Source organism: Oryzias latipes, chromosome 1 (assembly GCF_053564925.1).
Source record: "Oryzias latipes strain Hd-rR chromosome 1, Olatipes_Hd-rR_3.1".
NCBI classification, from domain to species: Eukaryota; Metazoa; Chordata; class Actinopteri; order Beloniformes; family Adrianichthyidae; genus Oryzias; species Oryzias latipes.
In genome coordinates, this window is record NC_136237.1 from 42,671,267 (window position 1) to 42,698,682 (window position 27,416).

The 27,416-nt window shown below is 48.1% G+C and overlaps 3 protein-coding genes across 4 annotated transcripts; all 3 read left to right on the top strand.

Annotated features, from left to right (window-relative positions):
• The first annotated feature begins 7,356 nt into the window (after positions 1 to 7,356).
• On the top strand, positions 7,357 to 10,326 carry pold4 (DNA polymerase delta 4, accessory subunit). Of its 2 annotated transcripts, none has more exons than XM_023953972.2 (5): positions 7,357 to 7,515; positions 8,815 to 8,946; positions 9,372 to 9,455; positions 9,730 to 9,841; positions 10,166 to 10,326. In XM_023953972.2, the coding sequence occupies exons 2-5, from the start codon at positions 8,841 to 8,843 to the stop codon at positions 10,188 to 10,190; spliced, it is 327 nt and encodes a 108-aa protein (XP_023809740.1). In that variant the 5' UTR covers positions 7,357 to 7,515; positions 8,815 to 8,840; the 3' UTR covers positions 10,191 to 10,326. The 2 variants fall into 2 exon arrangements, with proteins under 2 accessions (XP_023809740.1, XP_023809742.1); XM_023953974.2 differs by having other exon boundaries at positions 7,372 to 7,515; positions 8,773 to 8,946.
• A 968-nt stretch (positions 10,327 to 11,294) lies between these two features.
• On the top strand, positions 11,295 to 27,281 carry si:dkey-28b4.8 (sarcoplasmic/endoplasmic reticulum calcium ATPase 2). Its single transcript, XM_023953930.2, has 24 exons — positions 11,295 to 11,629; positions 12,261 to 12,380; positions 12,536 to 12,553; positions 12,773 to 12,855; positions 12,940 to 13,044; positions 13,268 to 13,406; positions 16,765 to 16,931; positions 17,294 to 17,449; positions 17,532 to 17,673; positions 17,780 to 17,946; positions 18,935 to 19,023; positions 19,108 to 19,210; positions 19,287 to 19,418; positions 20,513 to 20,638; positions 20,716 to 20,937; positions 21,015 to 21,126; positions 23,080 to 23,318; positions 23,392 to 23,612; positions 23,696 to 23,898; positions 24,598 to 24,683; positions 24,766 to 24,899; positions 25,422 to 25,539; positions 25,613 to 25,747; positions 25,826 to 27,281. The coding sequence occupies exons 2-24, from the start codon at positions 12,263 to 12,265 to the stop codon at positions 26,000 to 26,002; spliced, it is 3,192 nt and encodes a 1,063-aa protein (XP_023809698.1). The 5' UTR covers positions 11,295 to 11,629; positions 12,261 to 12,262; the 3' UTR covers positions 26,003 to 27,281.
• On the top strand, positions 14,607 to 16,282 carry LOC144992450 (uncharacterized; the record flags this gene model as incomplete). Its single annotated transcript, XM_078948750.1, has 1 exon — positions 14,607 to 16,282. A coding segment is annotated over one exon (1,530 nt), but the record flags the coding sequence as incomplete, so codon positions are not given.
• Positions 27,282 to 27,416: the final 135 nt, after the last annotated feature.

The window sequence follows — 27,416 nt, forward strand, 5'->3', positions numbered from 1 at the left end:
TTCACAAAGATCATCTTCTCAGCTTCAACATCCTGTTGCCATGGAGACCCTCAGCAGGACGGGAATCAGATCAGATGTAAAAGACGGAGAGTCTTCCGGGCCGAAGCTCTGAGGATCTGGTCTGAACGGGACGAGATTCAGTCAGGGGAAACTGCCACACATTTGAATACAGAAACACACAGAAACATAGATTCAGTTTTCTGTAAATCGTCCTCCACCGTCAGAAAAATGCCACCAGACCATGTCAGAAACACCAAAAAGACCAAATTCCTCAGTTTGTCTTTGAATGCACTTCTGCAAACATCCCGCCCTCTAGAGGCCAGGTGAAGGAACTGCAGGAAGAAATGATGCTCACGGCGATTAGTCCACGACTTCATAGAAAGTCGTCTATGCTAATTTGAAGTTGTCAACGCGTCTTTTTTGTTTTTTGGTCATTTCAAATGATTGCAATAACCACCAGCCACAAAGTCACACAACAGGAACATTTTCTGAACGCTCATCCAGCCGGTGTTGTTCAGACCGGACCAGCGGCAGACATGCAGGAAGCAGCAGGGAGAAGATTCCTCTGGGTTTTTTTTTTTTTGGTTTTTTTCATACTTTATTGACAAACAACACAATACAATAACAATGTGAATGTCTCAGGGGAAATTGCAATGTGTACATTTTACAGAAAATATAAGAAATAAAACAAAAAGTATATAAATATATACACATACATATACAGACAAAAAGAATCAATACTTCAAAAATCTTTGGGGTTTAATAAATTAAAAAAAAAAAGAATTAAATTAGTTGGAATTGCTTTTTGGTTTTGCAGATGTTGGACAATGGTACAATACTGATTGATTTCACTCAAAAACTGCTGGAATTTAGGTTTGGAGTTTGACCATTTTGCTTTAAGGATATGAAATTTTGCCAATAATAAAAACAATTGTGTAATGAAGATACAATCTTTGTCTACTTTGACATTAAGGTAACCCAGAATAATGTCTTTATCTAAAAATGTAACAGTTTGTGTAGTCACGTGATTAGTTAAGACGTCATTTAGGCGCACCTGTCACCTGTGTTAGTTTGGTTTTGTTGGTTTGACACAGAGAGGGTGCACAGGACCCAGTATTTTTTGACCACTTTTACACTTGATTATGCACAATACTTTTCTGATGGATCGTACCACATGTGTCATCTGAGGCAATAATGAAGTGGAATAAATCACGAAACACAAGAAAAGTGGATTTCATGGTCATAGTTTTTTTTTGTGGAGCGCGTCGCAAACAGGACCTGCCGCAGCCTCTCTAGCGGCTCATAAACCCGCAGCCGCTACAGTTTGTTTAGTTATATTTCCAATATAGTTTCCCACTTCAATCCAAAACATATTAGTATGTCTGCAGTCCACAAACAGATGAGAAATAGTTTCCTCCTGAGTTCCACAGAATGAACAAGACAGGTCCATATCCACAACAAATCTACTCAAAGTTTTTTTGGTAGGATATATACAATGCAATATTTTGAAAGACACCTCTTTTATTTTGTTATTTAGACAGTATTTATTACTAATAGTCCAGGCATATGTCCAGTTTATGTCCACAAATTTGGACTCCCAATAGAATTTCCCAGCAGGTAAGGTTGTAGTCTGTAAAAGATTTCTTATTTGCTTATTGGAAACTGAATGAACACAAATATCCACATTGTCCAAAAAAATTGTCTGGGTTCTTAATTGACTTATGTTATAAATCCCTTTAAACAGTTGAAGTAGACTGGTTGGAACGGCATCTAACACTATGGCATATTCTCTGGGTGGAACAGGAACACCGAATTTCTTCATACATCAGAAGATGTCCATGAGAATTGAAAAGATGTCTGATTAAAACAATATCATTATCATACCATCTAGGGAAAAAAGTGATTTATTCTTGTATTGTACATTACTGTTATTCCAAATAAAACAAGTTGTTGGAGAAAAATTATGCTTATAAACGAGTTTCCAGGCCAGCAGGGCTTGTTTGTAAAAGTTTGAAAGTTTTGTTGGTAATTTTTCCATTTCATAATTCCATTTTAGCAAGAATTTAATGCCTCCCATTGTGTCAAATATGTATTTGGGAAATGCATTCCAGATATTGTCTTCCTCTTTCAATAACTGACTTAGCCACTTTATTTTAAGAGTTGTTTAAAGTTTCAAAGGTTAATACATCCATGCCACCATATTTTCTGGTGTTACATAAAACATTTTTCCTTAAGTAATGACATTTTTTCCTCCAAATCAAATCAAATAATGTTTTGTTTAATAGGTTCCAGATGTGTTTTGGCATTTCTAAAGACAGAGACACATAGACAGATCTAGAGATTCGCTCAGCTTTAGAGAACAGAATTCTACCGTTCAGAGAAAGATCTCTCATTAACCACATGTTATATCTTTTGATAATTTGTTCAGTTATTGGCTTGAAATTAACTTCACTGCGATTTTTTTCATTTTTATCAATAATTACACCAAGATATGTAAGTGAAGATTTAACTGGAATACCGTTGATTTCTGGTGAATCACAATCTTTTAGTGGAAACAGGACAGATTTGTTAAGGTTCATTTCTAATCCAGAAAAGTCCTTGATTCCTTTAATTGCATTTGTTATTTCATGTTTATTGGCCAAAAAAATTGTTGTCATCTGCTAGTTGAGAGAGTTTAAATTCTCTCCCCAAAGCTGTAAAACCACGAAATGGACATTTTTTAAATGAAGGGCCATAACCTGAGCAACTAGTAAAAAGAGAAAAGGGCTGAGAGGACATCCCTGCAGGATTCCTCTGTTAATGTCACATCTGGGAGTTGTGCCAGTTTAATGGAGCTGCTGCATCCATTGTATAGAACCTCAATTGCTTTTAAAAATCTTTTACCAAATCCAAATTCTTTAATAACTCGAATCATAAAACTGTGACTAATTGTTTCAAATGCCTTGTAGAAGTCAACAAATAAGATAAAACTATCATCTTTAATATATTTATTATAATCAATCATGTCAAGTATTAATCTGATATTATTGGCAATATTTCTACCAGGCATGAAACCAGATTGTTCTTCATCAATAATGTTATCCAGTCCTGGTTTCAATCTTTTGGCAAAAATAAGAGCGAATATTTTAGCATCATTGTTTAACAGACTAATTGGTCTCCAGTTTTCTATGCATAATTTATCTTTTTGTGGTTTGGGGATGAGTTTGATGAGGCTTGTCTGAGAGTTGGGGGCAATATACCAATGTCTAAAGCCTCTTCAAATAAATTTGATAGAAAAGGGGTCAATTTAGCAATAAAGAATTTATAAAACTCACTTGTTAGTCCATCATTACCTGGACTTTTATTATCTTTAAGAGATTTAATACAGTCTTCAACTTCCTCTGTTCTAATTTTCTGGTCACAAGTCTTTTCAAAAGTTTCACTGACTTTTCCAATCTTATCTTTAATATTGTTAAAAAAATAATTCAATATCTTCTTCTCTAAAGCAATCTTTGGTGTAAAGTCTCTGATAGAATTTTGCAACATATTGAGAAACCTTTTTTGTATCTTCACTTATTGAATTATCAATTTTAATTTAACGTAGACAGGAAATTTCGAAATTTCTTTTTTCTAAGTTGAAAAAATATTTTTTATATTTCTCCCCCCTTTCTAACCATTTTCTTCTTGATCTAACAAACGCTCCTCGTGCTTTTTCTTCATATACTTCATTCAATTCTGATTGCAAAGAAATGAGTAATTTTTGTTCTAGATCAGATAAATTCGTTTTTTCATTAATAATCATTATTTTTCTTATTAGTTCTGACTCTTTTTTGTTTTGTTTTAGCAATTTTCTTCCCAAATGATTTTGCCAAAGATCTTATTTCATACTTCATTAACTCCCAACTATTTGAATATCTTTTTAATGTAAATGCTTGTTTCCAGTATTTATCAGTTAGTTTTTCTACTCCACCAGTAAATTCTTTATTGTTTAATAGTAAATTATTCCATTTCCAATAGTCTACGTTGCATTTGGGTGCATCAGTTTCCATATTAATTTTAATGGACACTGTATTGTGGTCTGAAAAAACATTGGATATAATCTCAACAGAATCAACTGTATTTTCTATGTCATTAGAAATGAGCCAAAAATCAAAGCGGGAACGCTGAGATCTGTCCTTATTGCTCCAAGTAAAAAGTCTGCATTTTTATTTTGGCAATACAAAAAACACATTTTCTTTTCAGTTGGTCTCTGATACCCCTGGCATTCACAGTTAGAACAGATAATGACATGAACTATAAGAACAAGAAAAAAGAGAAAATTAACTTAGGAACTTCCTGGTTTTGTTCAGGAACCGCTGCACATATTCAATCTGCCTTAAACTTTGAGTCTGTTTTATACCGTCATACTGACCTTTACAAACATATTTCAGCTTAACTCAGTATTTCCCTGCCGTTCACGAAAGCCCTGTTTCCAATGAAGTAGGCTTTCTCTCCTGTCTTCCTGGCTGCCTCCACTGCTGGCCATAGGCGGCTGCGAGCTTCCTTATCAGCAGATGTGAGATCTTCCTGGAGACGAAGATGATGATCCAGTAGGTAGACGTTCTTTGGAGAACTTTTCCACAGGAGATCTCTGGCCGATCTGGACAGGAACCTGATGATTATGGGTCGGGGACGTTGATTGGTTCCATTCCCACTGGGCTTTCCAACTCTGTGTGCGATGTTGATTGCTGAAACCACCACTGCAGAATCTTTGGTTGGTAACATCTCTTTAAAAATGTCTTGGACTCTTGATTTGACATCTTCTGGATTTCTTTCAGGGACACCAGACAGGCGTAATTCACTCTTCTGCTGTGGCGGTCGGCATCGTTCATTTTAGTTTCCATCTCTCCAACCTTCTTCTCCAGCTCTTCACGTTGCTTTTTCAGGCTCTCATTTAGTTTTTTCAAGTCCATGACCTCCTGATGGCAAAACTCAAGCGACTTCTTTAAATTGTCAATTTGGACAGTATTGTAATGCACAGCTTCGTCGGTTCTGTCTGCTCGTTCGTTAATTTTTTTGGTAAACGGTAAAGTCGGCTCAGTTGCAGCGCTTTTCTCAGGATTATTTTGCTTTTCTTCTCCTCTCACCTTCTTGGGGGGATGTTTCATAGGTGTATTTGGCATTGAAGAGCATTCTCCATCATCCTTCATGTGACATGCATAGGAATGGGTTTCTCTGATGTTTCGTTTTTCCTTAGAAGCATCCACTTCCATATTTTCCAAAGAGCTGCTGCGGTTGAGAGAGCCGCGGTTATCTTTTGATTTCTTCATCATTGTTAGTTTAGATTTTGAAGTATTAATTTGAAAAATCTTCACGGAAAAACTTTTGCTGTTGTTTCAAGGCAAAGGGTCGGCGAAAAAAACAGTTTGTGCAGCGAATTCCCAGTTTTAAGAACTCACAGAAGTTTCTTACATGCGGTCGCGGTCGCCATCTTGGCCCCTCTCGATTCCTCTGTTTAGTATTTACTGTTTATTGGCGCTCGTCTGCCACCTACAACAGGAAGAGGCTCTGTGCACCAAGTCAACGGTGCAAACCCCGTGAATCAGATGTTTGGTTTTCACGGCTCTGTTCCCATGAATGTCCGGTCTTGGTGTCAAATTAATACGGTCGCAGTTGTTAACGTCTCCTTCATGATCACGTTGGCAACGCTTCATGCTCTCGTGTTTGGAAGTGGACGCCACCCACACGTCACTAAATCAGAGTCCCCGATTGGTCACAGAGCTACAGAGCTGCATCGCTGCGTTCAGCATGAAAAAGTTCAACCAGTTGAACCGTCAGCGCCACCAATGAACGCCGGTTTGTGCGCAGAGCTCGCCACTGGACTTTAAAACGTACACAGCAACGCGCGATCACCAGCGTTCCGGACGCAGGAACCTGGAATTCTGGTCTAGACTGGGGGAGGAGCCGGTGCACGCCGGACACGGCTGCAACATGTCCTTAACGTGTTTCTGAAAGGAATGAGACCTCTGTCCGTGCTTCAGGAGGATCTAGAGACGTGATTGGGGGGCTGTGCCCTGGAGACCACCTAAGTCATTTACTGTAGAATATTTTACTGTCCAATAAAGTGAAACCATGTTCATAAAAATATTGCTCTTACTATTTGTATGGGAAGGTTAGACGTGATGTAGTGCAGGGATCATCAAGTTAGCAGCTGTTAGGACTTTTTTGTGCTACGGCTCACCTGAGACCTTTAACGTTTGATCTTTTATGAGGAGAAACTGAAATCCATGAACTGTACATGTCAAATTTCTGTGAACCCAGCTCACGCATACATACCAGTACCATGCCAGACAAAAGCTGATGTGAACTATGCGAGTGGCGCTCGCGGACCCCCCAGCGAGGGTGTGAGGAAGCAGCAGCAGCAGCAGCAGCTGATGTTCTCCAAGTCTGACATTTCACAGCCGCATCAGGGATTCCAAAGGGAACCGTCAAGTTCCTCTCTGAGCCTTTACCTCCACATACAAGTTTTTTTAATGGCATGTTGTTGTTTTTCCACCAGAACCAAACTGTCCTCACCGTGTCGAGGCTTTATTGCATCACTACACGCACACAATCCCCGAAACACAAACGCACATCCAGACGGATCACATGGAAGTGTTCTGACATGGAAAATGGGAGATTAATGGACAGACACATCAGAGGAGAACCAATCAAACTGCTTTTTATTGATTTTGACATTCAGGACCAGAGAAGTAGAGAAAGAGGAAACCGGCGGCGGTCCCCCCGGCGGCGTCCTTCCAGGCAGCCATCATTAGGGGTTGACCTCCAGCCACATTCCCACCGTCTTCGCTGTAGAGTCTTTTACTAAGGGCAGACCGCAGAGATCACGCCGCTGCATCGTCCTCCTGGGTCTGTAAGTTAATGGGCCTCTACAGGAAGACGGCGTGTCTTCTGTTCACTGATGGATGGATTGAGGTTTGAGAGAAGTTTGCTGCTTTTTGCCAGACTTCGTTTGTTTTTTAAGTGTGAGTGCATCTTCTAATGGCATATTATTGTTTAAGTGCATCTCTGTCATCTTTGACCCGCTGAGGCATTTCAAAGTGCTTCACAAAACCCCATAAGCTTTGCACCACACCCAAAAATTCTATAAAAGTCATTTTTACTAAACTGCAGGGACAGCAACCGGCTAAAGGCAGACTTTGCAGCTTTCAAACAGTTTCTGAGGACTGTAACATGTCTACGAAGAAGAAAAAATTATCTTTAAAAATTCAAGATAAAATTTTATATAGATAATAACTCCTGATGTGTTTTTATTGGTTCGTTTCATGTCATTTCGTTTCATTCTTGCATCAGACCGTTTGCGTCAGTGTGGTAAACTGCTGTTCAACAGTCGCCGGCAGGGGGCAGCAGAGGCGCGCGGCGCTCCAACTGGTCAGAAACACGAAGAAGAGCGCGCGCCGTGGCCGTCATTGTTTTGGTCCTCCGCCCTGCTGCTTTCTGCAAATCTGTTAAAGAGGAATAAATATTCACGGAAATCTTTTTGTTCTCCAAAATCAGGTGAGTTCATTTCGTATTTGTTCGGTTTTCTGAGCACTCTGTTGGCGCAGGCGCACTACAGTACCGTGTTTAGTCAAAAGTGAAAGCATATTATTTTCCTGCAGATTTCATCATAAAAACATTTAGTTTTTAAAATGAAATATATTTGGGACATTAAGGTCTGATAATGTTTCATAGATAACTGCGGTTAAGGTGTAATTACGTGTTTAGACTGTCCGTAAAGCTGTAATAAAGGCTCGAGCAGGTAAAGGGGCGTGGCTTCAGACTACATTCCACTTTTGAAAAAAGTCAAACTTGTTTTATTAGAAAAACTTTTACGAAAACCTTATAATAAACGTAGGGAGATGTAATAAGTCCTCATGCATAAGCAGACAGACTCCATCAAACTTTAAATCATCAGGAATTTCTGTTTGTTTGATTTTTATCTTTGATTAAAAAATAAGAAATTCCTAAATGTGTTTGAGTTCAACGAACATCACCTACTGAGTTTTCCTCCATAGCAGCATTTTAAAATGTCGTTCAGAGCAGCAGGATCACAAAGATGAACTGGATCCTAGAAGAAAATACAGATGACTGCATGTTTTTGGTTAATTTGTCTTCATTTTTGTGCTTTTCTGACCAACTTTAACCTGTTAATTCTAAAAGGAGAACAATTTAAATCACTTTAGGTGCAACCTTTGTGAAGAGGAGCCAGATTTATGCTGCTTTCTCAGCAGCCATACTATAATAAATGCAAATGAGTATTTTCATGTCTTCACAGAGAACAGATCTAAATATGTTTTTACCTAAATGACTGTGAATGTTTATGAATGTTTATATTTGAAGACCAGAGATGAAAAAGTCTGTCTGGAAAATTTTGGTCAACATTAAATCTGAATTTCTATGAAATGTTACAAACGATTCACTATTTCCAACATAAGTCACATGAATCTAAGTTATTCAGAAGTTCAAATCATTTTGGTTTAGATCTCAGAAACAATAAATCTCCTCGTTTGGCTCTGAAGCTCAAGCAGCTGCAGGTTGTTGGTTTTAACCAATCAAAATCCAGAAATCCTCAACCTTAGAAAGTTCTGAAGATTTTTATTGATTTAATGACAGGAGCCTGCAGAACGGGCTGCATATGGCGCTTGGTCCGGACTTTGGACATGCCTGCTGTAGACCGTTCTGTCCTGCTTCTGGAGGAATCATAAAGAAACTGATTGTGCAATAATTCTGTGAGATGAGGTATTACTCAAATGGACGAGTAATCTGTTACAGGTAGAGTAACTTGCAGGACGCTGTCATCGTCTCTGTCTGCAGCTGCATCATCGGTACAGCCGGTCACCATGACAACCAAGCGGGGACTCATCACTGACTCCTTCAAGGTGGTGAAGAAAAAGAAGAGAGAAAGGAAGCAGGAGAAGAGCCCCACGCCGCCCCCCCCTCGGACAGGTGGGGATCCTCCGGGTGTCCGCTGATGTGCGCGCCGTGCACGAGCCACGCGGCGTGCACGAGCCACGCGGCGTGCACGAGCCACGCGGCGTGCACGAGCCACGCGGTCACAGAAAGGTCACCTGAGGTCACAGAAAGGTCACCTGAGGTCACAGAAAGGTTACAGGAGGTCACAGAAAGGTCACCCCGGGTCACTGAAAGGTTACAGAAGGTCAAGAGTCCCATGAAAAGTGTCTCCTCCTCTGTCAGAGGGCTGTAAAAACGTGTTCTGTTTCTCTGAGTACAAAAACAGACGAGTATTGAAGAGACAAACTGTAAATGACATAGAAATAGAATCTTTACAGACATAATTATAAAGAGACATTAAAAAATAAATTCTACCTTTCAGGACTTTTTTGTTTGAAATCCGTTTTCTGCTTTTGCAGAAAATGTTGCAGACACCGTCCAGCAGGAGGCGCTGCAGAAGCTCAGAGACTTCGACTTGGAATTGAGATTTGGGCCGTGCACAGGTATGGAAGCAGATGGGGGGGCACGCCTTCAGTTTGCAGCTGGAGCAGCACTGGGGGGGTGGGGGGGTGGGGGGGTCTGGTTGATCTATAGGAAGCAGATCTAAACGTGTCTGCCGGACTTTGCTCCAGCCTCTAGAGATCACAGGAATGCTTTCATGTTAAATAATTAAACCTACTTTCCTCACATTTGACCTGAAATGGGAAGAAAAGAGACGGTTTTGGGGGAGCATCTCCTCTTGGAGGGAGGAGTGCAGCTTTCCTTCTCTGTTTTCAGGGATCAGTCGTCTGCAGAGGTGGGAGAGAGCAGAGCTGCACGGCCTGGACCCCCCCGAGGAGATCAGGGAGCTGCTGCTGAAAGCCCCCGCCGACCCCGAGTACAGCCTGAGGTGACACGTCCTGAAAAAACACACACTGTCCTACTGTTACGGCCAGCTCGTCTGCAGGCGGGTCACAGGAGTCCGGGTCACAGGAGTCCGGGTCTCAGGAGTCCTGGCAGAACCGCAGCGGCTCCTGAAGATGATCAGGAAGAAAATGCTTCTAAATGTTGAAATCCGGCTTTTCCACGTTCAAATAATGCAGACTTTCTCTAAAAAACGGAGATGATGCACTAAAAACTCTGACATCAGGGATGATTTTTAAAACTCTTTAATCTCAGACACAGATTTTTATCTTCTTTAAAAACTCTGACTCTTCATCTCCTTTATTTTCAGCCTGTGGAGCGAATATCCTTTGTGAGTCTGGAGGAGGAGGAGCCAAAGCCTGCAAAGTTCCACCTTTTTACGCCGTTTATCATCATAATGATCATGTTTCTGCATCACAACACGTTCTGTTTTTATGGACCGGTTCTGTTTTATTAAACAGGTTCTGCTGATTCTCTGGCTGCCTATGTTGTTGGGGGGGGGGGGGGGGGGGGGGGGGGGGGGGGGGGCTCTTCAGGTAATGTCACCTGCTGAATGTTTGGTATTAGAATCTGGAGGTGGGCAATAACACACAGATCCAAGCACCGTGTGATGGAAGCCACGGGCTCCACTCACTGACACACTTTTAGACTTTTTATAGCCGACCCAAATTTCTTTTTTTTTTTTAATCGGTTCGTCTATTTTAGGATCAAGTCTGAGGAAATGGACCCAAAGCCACTTCCTGCATTCTTAACTGTTATATTTTATGATGATCAGAAAAAAATATCAATTACTAAAATCCTAACCCAAAAAAGTGAATAACATTGTTTATATGGTATATTTATCGTTAGGAACGCTGTGTCATTTATTTATTCTGCAACATTTCCATGTTTTCTTTAAGTCCCGCCTCCAGAGCTCTCTGATTGGTTGCTGAATGCGTCACGCTCTCACCTCGGACACTGATTGGTTGTCATGGCTGTCACTCGAACAACTGAACGCGCTGACAGCCAGAGGCGGGCTCCGACCCCCAAAAGGAGCCTACTGATGCTTTATGGGCGGGGCTTCGCACGCGGAGTTTACATTCCGTGTCCTCTCATTGGTCAATTCAGTCTGCGCTAATCGCGTCTGCTACTGAGCAGCTTCAGACCATTTTTCAATAAAAATCCCTAAGAAGTTCTCTGGCATCTTAGTCCGGTCATTTGAATGAGTTTAAAAACGTAAAATATATTCAAACTACGTAACAGGACGAAGCTTCTTGACCGTTTTTAGGTCCCCACGCCACTCATTCCCCGCCCTTTCATGCAAATTAATGCTCAATAATTAGGAAAACGTCGTTTACAGGACTACCAACATGGATCATTAAACCCTCAAAGAGAGGGAGAACGAAGGTATTATTTTCCTTTATCGTCTCATTTGCGGATGCTTTTATTTTGACATGACCGGAAGTTATGTTTGGCGTCGGTGGATTTCACGCTGACTGCGCGCGCAGCTGACAGGATGAACTGTAATAAAACAGCATGAATAAGCGCTGAGAGAAGAACCTTTGCCTTAAAACTCTCTTTTTTTCCGGAAGAACGCGCTTCAGGTTTTTTGGACGCAGAGGAGTCACGTTTGTTAGTTTATCGTGTTTATTACTAACTAACGGGATTAACGAAGAGGCTCTGCGGAAAACGTCCGTCGCATCTTCGGGAGGAATCGGGTCTGAAACCGATGCTGCTGTGATTCAACCCGCCTTCCTGACAGCGAGCGGACCCGACGGACGGACACCGATCTCCGGTAGGTGGCCCGTTCATCCCGGAGGATTAGCGTTAGCTCCCCGCCCGCCCCCCTCGTCGTGGGCTAACCGCTAGCTCTGATTGTGTAACCCGGTTACTGTGTGCGGTTCGGGTTCCGTGGAGCCCGGACCCACGTCCAGCCGAGAACAGAACCGTTCTAGTCGTTAACGGGGATCGAACGGGCGTGGATGATGACGGGAGTCTGTGGGAATTGGATGCAGTAAGGGCAGAGACTGACATGCGCAGTTACAGGTGTGATCACGCACAGGTGCGATCTGCGCCTTTACCTGTTTAAGACTCATCAAAAGGCTCATTTCCCAGCGTCTTTGAACGCCTCACCCCTCTTTCTTCTTGATAAAATAAATCAATTGATTTTTTTTAATCGAGACACTCGGAGCAAAAAAAGATTTCACAATGTTTAATGTTTATACTAAACAACCCCCCCCCCCCCAAAAAAAAAGAAAAGAGCCCCCCTCCCCCCTCCCCGAACATCCACTGAACTTTCCATGACAGCAGTTGACCTCCAGGAGCATCAGCTGATGCTGGACCTGTTGGAGAACATCTGCTCACACGTTTCACCACGGGACAGGAAGTGTGGGACTTTCAGTTTAAAAGCATGCTCTTCTCCACAGGGATGGACAACGCTCACACCAAAACCGTGGAGGAGGTGTTGTGCTTCTTCGGCGTGAACGAATCCACAGGTCTGAGCTGTGAGCAGCTGAAGAAGAACCGGGACCAATGGGGGCCCAACGGTAGCGTTTCTATTTCAATCCAACGGCCGTTTGTCTGTAGGGATGTGGGGTTTGGGTAAACCAAGCGGTTATTTTGACAGGTTTCTGTGTTGAATTTGCTCACAATCGTGCAATAATCTCTCTTTTTTCTCCTTTGCTTGTCATTTTCTCTCCAGAGCTTCCAGCAGAAGAAGGTCAGTCCTCGTCTGATTGTTGAAAAGAGCAAAACGTTTCTGACGTCACTAAATGCATGTTTTGGTTCAGGCTTTTATTTTGTTAGAACATCTGATCCCCGTTTCCTGTCAGAAAGTTTGTTCTTTGATGACATGAAGGATGTATTTTTTTTTTTCATAAAAAGCAGTAAAACGGTTGTGGGGGGTTCTGAGCTGCGGCTGGTTTCCCTCCCCATGCAGGAAAGTCTCTGTGGGAGCTGATCCTGGAGCAGTTCGAGGACCTGCTGGTCCGGATTCTGCTGCTGGCCGCCTGCATCTCCTTTGTGAGGAATCCAGCGGATCAGAACCAGCGTACCCCCCCCCCTAACACGACCTCTGACCCTGACCCGATGTTCTCTGCTCCGTAGACGCTGGCGTGGTTTGAAGAAGGCGAAGGCACCATCACAGCCTTCGTTGAACCCTTCGTCATCCTCCTCATCCTCATCGCTAACGCCATCGTGGGGGTGTGGCAGGTAAGGAGCCCCCTCAGCAAGCTTTGGGAAGATGTTCCTGCGGGAACATTTTCCCAAAGGTTCTCTGTTGTGTCTACGAGGGTTCCCCCCCACCTCTAACATTCCTACAAATAAAGAACCCCCCTATAATGAAGGGTTCCTATCTGACACCAGAACACGTCCATGTTCTCTGGGAGGGTTTGGAAGGTTCTCCTGAGGTTCTCCGTGCTGTGACTCTCCTCAGGAGCGGAACGCAGAAAACGCCATTGAGGCTTTGAAGGAGTACGAGCCTGAGATGGGGAAGGTGTACCGGCAGGACAAGAAGAGCGTCCAGAGGATCCGAGCCCGGGACATCGTTCCCGGAGACATCGTGGAGGTTGCTGGTGAGATTCCCGTTTTCCTGAATGCTGTCGAATCCTCAGAGATGTTTTTGGCTTTGGGGGGAGGGGAGGGGGGCCAACAACAGCCATTGGGCCTTTGGGTGAGTCATCTATGATCTCCACCGGTTTGGGGTTCAAACATCGATTTCCTCAAAAAGTAATCTTTTTAAAAACAAGTTTGGGTTTTTGTTTAAAAACAGAAAAGTTAGTTTTTCCATAAACCGAAACATTTTTGGTTTTGTTGGGAGTTAAATCTTTACGTTTCCATCATTTAGCCGCTGAGAGGTGATGACATCACACTCACACTTCCATGAGGTCAGAGGTCAGTCTTCTGCTTGGCTTCATAATTTGGGGAATTATTAACAGATGTCACCGGAAAAATGTAATTTTATTTGAACTTTTTTACAAATTTCAGGCTTTATTAATCCTGAATAAACCAAATTCTTCTAAATATCAGTTTCAGGGGTTCGTTGTTCCAAACTCCGTTCTCACTGTTGTTGCAGCAGCTGTTTTTTTTTGTTTAGCTTTGATCAAATAACTTTTGTCAGTCATATTTTTTAGTGTTTAGAGAAGCTTGAGGGTCTTCAGCTTTAGTTCATGCGTTCCCTCAAACATCCCTCAGAGGTGCCTGTAGGGAGGGAACAAAGAGTCCAATGACGTCCCAGGATGCAGCCGTTCTGTCCTCCTTCAGCTGGTCGCCAAGGAAACGGAGCCAAGTGTGTGGAAAGCAGAGGTCTTCTGCAGCTTTGGGGTGGAATTCCTCTGTGCAGCTCTGCCAAGACGTGCAGCTTTACCTCCACCCCCCGTTTGAACGCACACGCGCACAGTTCTGCACACATGAACGTCCAGAGGGCGGGTTGTGTGTTTCTGCACACATGAACGTCCAGAAGGCGGGTTGTGTGTTTCTGCACACATGAACACATCCAGCAGAAACCTCCAAACCCTCTGGGCGCTCAGATATTTTAGGCTCTGCAGTTGCAGGAAATGGGGCTAAAAGTGTGTTAGTGTGTCTTTGAGGGCTTGTGTGTGTATGTTTGTTTGTACATGTGTTGTGTGTGCATCCATGTGTGGATGCATATGCGTGTGTTTTCATGTGTTTTTTTGTGTGTATGCATGTATGCGTGTGTATTTTCTCTCTCTCCGTTGGTATGAAGGTCGTGGGAAATCAGTAACTGAACTGTTTCTGTGAGAAGAATCTGATTGTTGATCTACGTCAGACCAGCAGCAACAAAGAGACTCTCCACCTGCACCTACACCACCTCCTACACTTTCACCTCCTCCTACACCTCCTCCTACACCTCCACCTCCTCCTACACCTCCACCTACACCTCCTCCTACACCTACACCTCCACCTGCAGCACCATCTGCACCTACACCTACACCACCTCCTACACCTACACCTCCTCCTACACCTCCACCTACACCTCCACCTCCTCCTACACCTCCACCTACACCTCCTCCTACACCTACACCTCCACCTGCAGCACCATCTGCACCTACACCTACACCACCTCCTACACCTACACCTCCTCCTACACCTCCACCTACACCTACACCTCCTCCTACACCTACACCTCCACCTGCAGCACCATCTGCACCTACACCTACACCTCCTCCTACACCTCCACCTCCTCCTACACCTCCACCTACACCTACACCTCCGCCTACACCTGCAGCACCATCTGCACCTACACCTACACCACCTCCTACACCTACACCTCCTCCTACACCTCCACCTTCACCTCCACCTACACCTACACCTCCTCGTACACCTACACCTCCACCTCCTCCTACAGCTCCACCTCCACCTACACCTACACCTCCACCTCCTCCTACACCTCCACCTCCTCCTACACCTCCACCTACACCTCCACCTCCTCCTACACCTACACCTCCTCCTACACCAACACCTACACCTCCACCTCCTCCTACACCTACACCTCCACCTGCAGCACCATCTGCACCTACACCACCTCCTACACCTACACCTCCTCCTACACCTCCACCTCCTCCTACACCTCCACCTACACCTCCGCCTACACCTGCAGCACCATCTGCACCTACACCTACACCACCTCCTACACCTACACCTCCACCTTCACCTCCACTTACACCTACACCTCCACCTCCTCCTACAGCTCCACCTCCACCTGCAGCTCCACCTCCACCTGCAGCTCCATCTGCACCTCCTCCTACACCTCCACCTTCACCTCCACCTACACCTACACCTCCACCTCCTCCTACACCTACACCTACACCTCCACCTCCTCCTACACCTCCACCTACACCTCCACCTCCTCCTACACCTACACCTCCACCTGCAGCACCATCTGCACCTACACCTACACCACCTCCTACACCTCCACCTCCTCCTACACCTCCAACTACACCTCCACCTCCTCCTACACCTCCACCTACACCTCCACCTCCTCCTACAGCTCCACCTCCACCTGCAGCTCCATCTGCACCTCCTCCTACACCTCCACCTCCTCCTACACCTCCACCTACACCTCCACCTCCTCCTACAGCTCCACCTCCACCTGCAGCTCCATCTGCACCTACACCTACACCACCTCCTACACCTTCACCTCCTCCTACACCTCCACCTACACCTCCACCCGCACCTCCACCTGCAGTGGAAGTTCAGCTTTCCTTTCCGTTTCTGAAGCAGAAGACGACAAAGTTCTGGACGTTCTAGTCGGTTCTTTCTGCTCCTTCATGCGAACTCCATGAACATTTTCCAGCAGACATTTTCATTTCCTGAGCTTCCTGTTAGGTTCTGAGACGCGTGAAGCTTCTGCAGCTCAGCTGGAACGTCAGGATGGATGTGAAGATGAGAAGATTTTAGGTTCAGCTTTTGGGAGTTTCTACACAAGTTTCTAAATCTATTTGGATCCATATGATTATTATTCCTTTACTAACACGATTCTATAATAATCTATTTTTAATTTTTCTGTTTCAAAATTTGATTTGGTTTCCAGAGTTTTACATCAGCGGTGATTAAAAGACCAAAACTTTAACTTTTATTGACAGAAATACTATTTTTATCATTAAAAGCTCCTCAAAAAGACAAACATCTTTAATTAAATTACAGAATACATTTAAGAATGTAAATCTAATTTTTATCAGATGTTTTGTTTAAAATCCAAATCCATCTGCAATCTAATGAAGTTTCATTAGAAAGTCAAAGGACCAGGAAAGTTCTTCAGGTTCTGGCTCCTCCTGGATGAGGAGAGGAGCTCCTCTCTGTTCTCCTCATTCCTCCTTTTGTCTGTTTTTCCTCTGAAACGATGAAGACCAGGATTCAGGTCCACACTTCCAGGGTGGACGGCGAGCGTTTGATGACGTTCTCTCTCCTCAGTTGGCGATAAAGTCCCGGCGGACATCAGGCTGACGTCCATCTGCTCCACCACGCTCCGGGTGGACCAGTCCATTCTGACGGGGGAGTCCGTGTCCATCCTCAAACACACCGACCCCGTCCCCGACCCCAGAGCTGTCAATCAGGATAAGAAGAACATGCTGTTCTCTGTGAGTGTTCTGCGTGTTCTTCACGGGCCTCGGGCGTTCGTGAACGGCGCCGTTCGTTTAGCACACAGGTGTGTCGCCCGCGTGAACTGGCATGTTTGCAGAGACGTCCGGTCCTTGGAGGTCCGTAACGTCTGACCCGGTTCTGTGCGTTTGCTGCTTCTGGACTCAGATCTTCAGAAGGTCAGAGGGCGGAGCTGTGTGAGCAGCAGATGAAGGGGTGGAGTCAGCAGGTGGCGTCTGAGCTGCAGCCTCTGATGTTTTATTCAGAACCACCTCTGACGTCTCTGTCTGAACCGGACCGGGCCTCACGCTGGGCTGTGTTTGAAGGTCCTCTCGGTTCTGAGCCGCCGTTTTCTCTGCAGGGTACCAACATCGCCGCGGGCCGGGCCATCGGGGTCGTCATAGCGACCGGGGTACAGACCGAGATCGGGAAGATCCGGGATGAGATGGCCGCCACTGAACCTGAGCGGACCCCCCTTCAGCAGAAACTGGACCAGTTTGGAGAGCAGCTGTCCAAGGTGAGGGGCGGCGCCCGGGTGGACCCTGACGCAGAGGCGAGTCCACGTGGAATGACCAGGCGCCCTCGCCGTGTGTCTGCAGGTCATCAGTGTCATCTGTGTGGCTGTGTGGGCCATCAATGTGGGCCACTTCAACGACCCGGTCCACGGCGGCAGCTGGCTGAGAGGAGCGGTCTACTACTTCAAGATCGCCGTGGCGTTGGCTGTCGCCGCCATTCCTGAAGGTTTGTCTCCCATTCGCCGTAACAACGAGACGAGCTGGTTCATGGTGAGGAAGCCGGATCCGAACCGGAGGTGGTTCTGATGAAGGCGGTCTCTGTTCCCCGTCAGGTCTGCCGGCGGTCATCACCACCTGCCTGGCTCTGGGCACCAGGAGGATGGCCCGGAAGAACGCCATCGTCCGCAGCCTGCCGTCCGTGGAGACGCTGGGCTGCACGTCTGTCATTTGCTCGGACAAAACGGGAACGCTAACCACCAACCAGATGTCCGTGTGCCGGGTAAGATGTGGGCGGAGCCTCGGTGTAGCCGTGGTCGTCTTCCGACCACATTCTATCAGTTCTCAAAAAGGTTTCAAAGAATCTTTAAGTTCAGGAAACAGAAACAGACCAAAACAATGAAACGCCAACAGAAGAAACGAGAGGACGGCGGCGAGACGCGGCTCAGCTCCACGGTGGGACGTGTGACGACCGCCGCACTGCGACTGCTCACCGTAACCCATAGAGCCCCGCCCCCAGGACTACCCCCCCCTCAAGAATTACATTCAGCAAGGGGGGGGCAGATCTGTCCTAAGTCCAGAGCCACGTCTAGAGCCGAGTCCCAGATGAATCTAGGGCCACGTTGCTGATTTACAGACGAGTCCTGGATGAGTCAGAGCCGAGTCACAAAGAGATGAGTTGGAACTGAAGGACTGTCACTAATGAGGAACAGATTAAAATTCCTAATCTGAAGGTAAACTGAAAGTTTTAAAAGTTTGGTTTGTCCAAAACCCGACGGCGTTTGATTCCAACAGTGGCGTGGGACGAAGGCGGGACGTGGAGAACGTGTGTGTCTCTAAATGAGGTCAAACTAATGACCTTCTCCTTTCATATCGCCATCAGTTCTAACGTAGAAACACTTTTGTGTTTGGCAGCTATCACAGGAGACTCACATGCAGACAGAGAGCTGGGATTCGAACCGGCAACTTTCCGCTGTGACAAGCGGATCCAGACCAGCACCACGTTTCTGATCTCCAATCCAGATCTGTTTAGTAACCTTCAATAAGATCATGGATCATCAGGGTTCACAGAAACATGAAACCTTCAGATCCAGTTTGCTGTCGGGTCGTCTCTGTCGGCTTCACTCAGAAGCCTTCAGACTAACTCCAGGCGCTCCGTTCTGTGCTCCTCCTCCTCCTCCTCCTCCTCCTCCTCCTCCTCCTCCTCCTGGCGTCAGAGGATGAGAGTTCTCTGTTTCTAACGCACTAACCGTCTGCATGTGTGTGTTCAGATGTTCATAGTAGACAGTGTGTCCGGAGAAACCTGCAGCCTGAACGACTTCTCCGTGACCGGATCGACTTACGCCCCTGAAGGGGACGTGTGAGTGTCTCTAACCAGTAACCCCGCCCCCCGGCCGCCGCTTCCGCTGTCAGTCTCTCACGGGACGCGTCTCCGTCTGTGCAGCTTCAGGGACGGCGTGGCGGTGAAGTGCAGCCAGTATGAAGGTCTGGTGGAGATGGCGTCCATCTGCGCCCTCTGCAACGACTCGTCTCTGGACTACAACGAGGTGAGAGCGCGGACGCCACGCCCAGACGCGTCAGCCTGACCCTAACCCGTGTGTGTGTGTGTGTGTGTGCGTTCAGTCCAAGGGCGTGTTCGAGAAGGTGGGCGAGGCGACGGAGACCGCCCTCTGCTGTCTGGTGGAGAAGATGAACGTGTTCGACACGGACCTGAGAGGACTGAGCCGCGCCGAAAGAGCCACCGCCTGCTGCTCTGTGAGTGAGCACGCCGCCGCCACGTTCCCCCGAGAACAGAACCCGTCCAAACCTCATCCGGAACCCAAACGGCTGTTCTGGAAGTGAGGGGGCGGGATCTTTGCAGAGTCCTCGTTCCGTCCAGATTCTTTTCACTGCAGCTTTTATTTCACCGCCGCCACAAACTCAGAAACTCACCCCAACGTTCGCCCCCCCCCCCCCCCCCCGCCCCCAAAACACTGATGACATCACAGGGAGGGGGGTCACACACAAAAAGAACGGGGCTCAAAAAAATATTCCTGAATCCCCCAACAAAACCAAAATACACGAAGAAGCTGTAAAAGTATTATGGGATGGCTCGGCGGCCATTTTGATTTTTTACATTTTACAGACGAGAAAAGAAAACTTTGATCTGAGCGAACTTTATGAAATGTCACAAACCCGTCGCCCGCTAAAGTCTACAACCACGTCCACGGTTTAGTTGACCTTTGACCTTGGAACCAGGTCACCATCTTCAGTACCAGCTACAGATTCAAACTCCTGTCAGACATCGTTGGAGGCAAAGAATGTTGGTGTTAAAAATTCCGATCTTGAACGGCATTCGCGTGGCGAGCCAGCAAGAGTGGCGCCCCCTGTTGCTCGCATTTTTTTTTTGCGGAATACTGTAAATAATGAAATTGTTTAAGCTGAAAGAAATTATTTGACAGACAATATGGAGATGTTAGGAATGTGGGCGTGGTCAAGAAAAACCTTTCCTTTGGCAGATTTTTCCCAAAATATTGCAGACCTGTTCGTGAGTGAGTGAGGGGCGTGTAGCTGCTCAGACAGGGAGGGCGGGTTAAAAGGGGGCAGCGAGGGTAGGTAGCTTCTGCGGGCCGTACCACGAAGCTCACAGCTTTATTAGCCGAACAAATGGTGACTTTGATTAATAAAATAATTCCTTCTTTTATCAAACAGGAAATAGTTTTCTTTCTTTTAACTGTATAGAAACTCCAACCTATAGATCCATGGATCCCTGTAGCATCTGTGAAGGTGTGGTAAACAGGGATGGTATCTTCTGTGTCCAGAGTCATCCTTTTATTTTGAAAGGACTTCCATCTTTGTCTTCCTGTCAGGTGATCAAGCAGCTGATGAGGAAGGAGCTGACACTGGAGTTCTCCAGAGACAGGAAGTCCATGTCCGTCTTCTGTTCCACCAACAAGCTCAGCCGCTCTCCGTCCGGAGCCAAGATGTTCGTCAAGGTGCCCCCCTCCCCCGGCGAGCGATGGCGTGCGCGGGGGCCCTGAGCGGACCTCATGACGTGGTGTTGTCTCCTCAGGGGGCCCCGGAGAGCGTCCTGGAGCGCTGCAGCTACATCCGCGTCAAAGGCTCTGCCCGCGTGCCCATGAGCATGGCTGTGCGCGAGCAGCTGCTGTCCACCGTACGGGACTGGACCTCAGGAAGAGACACCCTGCGCTGCCTCGCCATGGCGACCAGGGACACGCCCCCCGACATCAACAGCCTGAACTTGGAGAACTCGGCGACGTTTGTGGATTATGAGGTTCAGAAGATCCTGATGGAACCAAGAATCTGAACCTCCTCCTCTCTCTAACTCCTGCTCCTCCTGTCCTCCCCCAGACGGACCTGACCTTTGTGGGCTGTGTGGGCATGCTGGACCCCCCCAGGAAGGAGGTGCTTGGAGCCGTTCGAATGTGTCGGCAGGCTGGAATCCGGGTCATCATGATCACAGGTGAACGTCCTCCGTGACCTTCACCAGACGAGCTGCTGCATGTTCTGCCCCCCTGGACCCCCCCTACATCATCATAGTCTGGTTTAATCCTAATATAATCTGTCTCTTTCAAAATAAAACCACTCTGTTGGTTTCTAGAAGCATAAACATGGTTCCTCTGGAGGGCGGTTCCTCATATTTCCACAGGTGGAACGTCAGGATTTTCTGTTCCACGCTCGGTTCCTGAGTGACTTTAGTATATAAACGATGATGAAGAGGATGAAGGTCAAGTTTTTCGTTTGATTGGAAAGGTCACTAAAGTTAGTCCAGAAAATTCTTGCAGATCTCAGTTTATTAGTTTCATCAGAAGAAAATAATAATAATAATAATAATGGATTGGATTTCTCTGCGCTTTTCAAGACACCCAAAGTTCTTACATTGTGTCCATTATTCATTCACTCCTCATTCATACTTGGTGATGGTAGCTACAGTTGTAGCCACAGCTGCCCTGGGGCAGACTGACAGAGGCGTGGCTGCCAGTTCTCGCCTACGGCCCCTCTGACCATCACCGGGATCATTCATACACATTCACACACCAGTGGAGCCACACTGGAGGCAAGGAGGGTGAAGTGTCTTGCCCAAGGACACAACGACATTTTGGCTGGTGGGAGCGGGGATCGAACCGCCAATCCCGCTCAACCACCTGAGCCACTGTCGCCCCATAAAATCAAAATCAAATCTATAAATGTGCTGAGATTCAGAAATAGTTGAAAGAGAAATGTGAGTGAAATTAAAAAAACATGCAGACGGCGTCCCTGCAGACAGCACCCTGCAGACGGCGTCCTGCAGACGGCGTCCCTGCAGACGGCGTCCCTGCAGACGGCGTCCCTGCAGACGCCGTCCCTTCAGACGTCGTCCCTGCAGACGGCGTCCCTGCAGACGTCGTCCCTGCAGACGTCGTCCCTGCAGACGGCGTCCCTGCAGACGGCGTCCCTGCGGACGGCGTCCCTGCGGACGTCGTCCCTGCAGACGTCGTCCCTGCAGACGGCGTCCCTGCAGACGGCGTCCCTGCAGACGGCGTCCCTGCAGACGGCACCCTGCAGACGGCGTCCCTGCGGACGGCGTCCCTGCAGACGGCGTCCCTGCAGACAGCACCCTGCAGACGGCGTCCCTGCGGACGGCGTCCCTGCAGACGGCGTCCCTGCGGACGGCGTCCCTGCAGACGTCGTCCCTGCAGACGTCGTCCCTGCAGACGGCGTCCCTGCGGACGTCGTCCCTGCAGACGTCGTCCCTGCAGACGTCGTCCCTGCAGACAGCACCCTGCAGACGGCGTCCCTGCGGACGGCGTCCTGCAGACAGCACCCTGCAGACGGCGTCCCTGCAGACGGCGTCCTGCAGACGGCGTCCCTGCAGACAGCACCCTGCAGACGGCGTCCCTGCGGACGGCGTCCTGCAGACGGCGTCCCTGCAGACGGCGTCCTGCAGACGGCGTCCCTGCAGACAGCACCCTGCAGACGGCGTCCCTGCAGACGGCGTCCTGCAGACGGCGTCCCTGCAGACAGCACCCTGCAGACGGCGTCCCTGCGGACGGCGTCCTGCAGACGGCGTCCCTGCAGACGGCGTCCTGCAGACGGCGTCCCTGCAGACAGCACCCTGCAGACGGCGTCCCTGCAGACGGCGTCCTGCAGACGGCGTCCCTGCAGACGGCGTCCTGCAGACGGCGTCCCTGCAGACAGCACCCTGCAGACGGCGTCCCTGCAGACGGCGTCCCTGCGGACGGCGTCCCTGCAGACAGCACCCTGCAGACGGCGTCCTGCAGACGGCGTCCCTGCAGACGGCGTCCCTGCAGACGGCGTCCCTGCAGACGGCGTCCCTGCAGACGGCGTCCCTGCAGACGGCGTCCCTGCAGAAATTCTCTGCTCTAAAATTCCCATTAATCTCCTTTCACCTCCTCCATGCTCCTCCTCCTTCCAGGTGACAACAAAGGGACGGCGCTGTCTATCTGCAGGAGGGTGGGCATCATCACAGAGCAGGAGGAGGAGCAGGGGGGGGCAGGTATAATGGGGGGCCTGACGGGCCGAGAGTTTGACGAGCTGCCCCCTGCCCTGCAGCGGCAGGCCTGCCAGACGGTGCGCTGCTTCGCCCGCGTGGAGCCCGCCCACAAGAGCCGCATCGTGGAGTATCTGCAGAGTCTGAGCGACATCACCGCCATGGTGAGGCTGCTCCTCCCCCCCAGCTCCTCCCCTCAGCTCGGGCTTCATCCAACCGTCTGTTCTTACCTTCCAGACAGGCGACGGCGTGAACGACGCGCCGGCGCTGAAAAAGGCCGAGATCGGCATCGCCATGGGCAGTGGAACGGCCGTGGCCAAGTCCGCCTCTGAGATGATCCTGGCCGACGACAACTTCTCCACCATCGTGGCGGCCGTGGAGGAGGGCCGGGCCATCTACAACAACATGAAGCAGTTCATCCGCTACCTGATCTCCTCCAACATCGGGGAGGTGGTGTGGTGGGTGTGGCTCTGAGCAGGAAGCACCCATCAGCTGACGGGCGAGAGGCGGAGTTTCATTGCCCCTGCCTGTTCCTCCTCAGCATCTTCCTCACGGCCGCTCTGGGGATGCCGGAGGCCCTCATCCCGGTCCAGCTGCTGTGGGTCAACCTGGTCACCGACGGCTTCCCCGCCACCGCTCTGGGCTTCAACCCCCCAGACCTGGACATCATGCTGCGTCCTCCACGCTCCCCCAAGGAGCCGCTCATCTCCAACTGGCTGTTCTTCCGTTACCTCATCATCGGATGTGAGTCCCGCCTTCGTCATCCTCCTGGGGGGTTCCTCTGGTGGATGGGGGGGGGGACTGACCATAGACTGTAGGACTGACCTCTAATAAGAGATTTATAGATCATGAATATTTTACTCTAGGCAGGACCTAACATCAATTTATTTCATTTTTTTCAGGGAAAACTTTATCGTTTTAATGTGAAATTCTTAAAAGTTTCTCCTTTGTTTAAATTAAATCCCAAAGTTTGTTGAAATTACTTTTCATAACCAAACAACAGATGTTTCCCTTGAATAAGGAAAAATGTAAATATGTAAACAATAATTCATGAAAGTCAAAGAGGAAGGGGACATGATCAGAGTTTGGTGACGGTCTGATGTTAAGGACCTGCGCTGGTTTAGACTTTGGGACAGGAAGTTCTGATCCTCTTCACAGGAAGTTGATACAAATACATTTTTACAGAAACTGATTGAAGTTTAAAAATGTCAGTGCTCATAAAATTAAAGCTAAAACAAAAAGTTAGTTGTTTAGCCTGGGGTTGACGTATAGTTGAGCATCATCTGCATAAAAGAAACCCTAGGAAGCAGAAAAATGTATGTGAACCAAAAACACAAAACCAGAACCCTGTTGCACTTTTTTTATACATTTTTCTGATTTTATTTATTTTTTTACTATGAAAGAAAGACCTTGAAACACAGAAAAAAACGTGTTTGTCTGCAGGTTATGTGGGAGGAGCCACCGTAGGAGCCGCTGCCTGGTGGTTCATGGCGGCGCATGATGGACCTAAAGTGTCCTTCTACCAGCTGGTGATCATCTCTGTTTCTTCTACAGGATTTAGGCAGGTTTTGACTTCCCCTAATTAGGATTGTACCTCCTCTGTGCCCGCAGTCTCATTACCTGCAGTGCAGTGAAGGCCACGCTGAGTTTGCCGGCGTCCAGTGTTCGGTCTTTGAGTCTCCGTACCCCATGACCATGGCGCTGTCTGTGCTGGTCACCATAGAGATGTGCAACGCCCTGAACAGGTGAGGTACCGCCGGGTCAGGTTCCCAAACAGACCCGCCCACGGTTCAGGTTCTCCAGTTTAAGGAACCTCTGGGAGTTTAGTTGCACAGAACCTGTTGGAAGTGATGCATTCTGGGTAATGGCTCAAACTTGTATAGTCACAGTCCCTTCCATCTGTTAACACACTGGCGCCAACCTTCCACCAGAGACACGGGGGGGGGGGGGGGGGGGGGGGGGGTCTTATCCATGGACACTGACACATGGGCAAGAATCGAACCTGTGATCCCCGATCAGAGGTCGTCCGCTCCACATGTGATGAACGGAAAGTCTCCAGGTCTCCTGAAGGTGGTGCTGGAGTTTCTGCAGGAGGTCTTTGAACCCCCCCTGGTCCGGTGTAGTGGTTCCCCCAGGACCAGAACCTGGAGGAGCTCGTCTGTTCACCAAAGCTGCTTTGGAAACGAGCTCATCCTGCTGTGGTCACATGACTCAGCGCTTTGTGACGGCGCCGCTCAGAAACGTCTTCTCTTCTGTTTCTGTTTCAGTCTGTCAGAGAACCAGTCCCTGCTGAAAATGCCCCCCTGGGCCAACCCCTGGCTGGTGGGGGCCATCTGCCTGTCCATGGCGCTGCACTTCCTCATTCTGTATGTGGACCCCCTCCCGGTAAGAACCCCGCAGAACCACAGACGCCGCGCTCTGTGGCGTATGCGGTCCTGACGCGGGGGCGTGTCTGCAGGTGGTCTTCCAGATCCGGCCCCTCTCCTGGACTCAGTGGGTGGTGGTCCTGAAGCTGTCGCTTCCTGTCATCTTGATGGACGAGGCGCTAAAGTTCTTGGCGAGGAACTACATCGAACCAGGAAGCCAGATGCAGGTGGGAGGAGCTTCCAGCGTCTTCAGGTTGTTCCGCGCTCCTCTGGTCTAACCTCCCGGTTCCTTCTGTCCCTCAAAGGAACACGAGGAGGAGGAGGAGCTGCAGAGGTCAGGCGGCGGCGTAGTCGGGGCCGTGATGCTGAAGCTGCGCCAGTCGCTGAGGGGCGTGTCCTGGTCATTTGTGCTGATCTCGGCGCCGCTGGTGTTTTGGATCTTCAGCCTGGACTCTGACATCACCAACATCTTCTGGGAGTAAAAACCCAGAAAAAATGTTTGTTGTGAGGAGGAGGTGAACGCCTCGCCAACGGACAATCAGACAGAAGAGAAGGTCAGTTTTAGCAGAAGGTCTCCATGGAGACGAAGGTCGTCCAGATGTTCCCGTCAGACCAAACATCCTCCTGTGTTTGGCTGAAGTTCATGGAGAGATCCAAACCTCAAACCGCAGCGTGTTCCCCGCTTCCTCTGAGCGATGACATTCTTCAGCAGACATCCACACTGCCCCCCGCACGCCAACGCCTGCACGCCAACGCCTGCACGCCAACGCCTGCACGCCAACGCCTGCACGCCCACGGCCGCACGGCCACATCCGTACGCCAACGGCCACGGCCGTGGCATCACGCCCACAGCCACACCCCAAAATGCAGAGAATAATCTTCTGCGGTTTCCGTCAAACGTTCGTCTTTCATTTATTTCAGTAAAAACCAAAAGAAGCGTTCTGTTCTGACAGCGTCTTCCTCAAAGTTCTGTTTACTCCCAACAACCGACTCGGTTTGTTCGTTTTCGGTCAGAACTTAGAGAAGCGGGTCGGCCAGCGCCTTCCAGAGGAGGTTCTGCTGCAGAAACGGGACACCACGCCGCTCCTGCAGCCTCCGTCATGGACCTGGTTCTGATGCTTCGCTGCTCCTGTGGTTCTGAACCGGTTGGTGGAAGCAGAACCCCTCAGAACTTTTATTCTGAAAATCTGATGGGATTCTGCTGTTTCCTTAAGCCCCGTTTTTGTTCTGCTGAAGGTTTGATGGATTTCTGCTTATGGGCTTCAGCTGAATGCAGGAGAACGGGTCTGATGTCCGACCAGCACCAGAACACCAGCGCCCCCTGTTGGCGGGTCCAGTGCTGATCTATGGAGGGTTTTGTTTGACGTTTTTCAGCTTTAGAGCTCAGGTGACTGAACTTTTCTGTAAACTGCATTTTTAATTGAACAGAGAATATTTTCATTTCCAAAACATAAAATGAAGTCTTTTGTTTGCTGACAGGAGGATTTTTGTTGCTGTAATAAAGTTTCTGCCTGTTTTCTTGTTTCTGGCGTCAAAGGGAAAGAAATGACCCCAAAGGATTTCTGTTGCAGTTTATTTGTTTTATATGAAGGCAAAAGGGTCTTTAGAGCATTCAAAATTCATTTTTTATTTGTGATATCTGTGACACGTTAGCGCTCGCGTTTGTGTGCGTCCTTGGTTGATGTGGGACAGGAGGGGGGGGGGGGGGGGGGGTTGGCTCTGGACTGACCTGCCTGTTTAAATAAAGGTTCCCTGAAAGAACGTCGTTGGTGATCTGATCTGTGTTTCCGTGTTAGTGTGAGGTCACCGCTGCTGCTCAAAGGTTGGATCATGGCCTTCTTTGGAAGGCCGGTTCCTTATCTGCAGAACTGAAACGGGACGTCCCATCAGAACCAG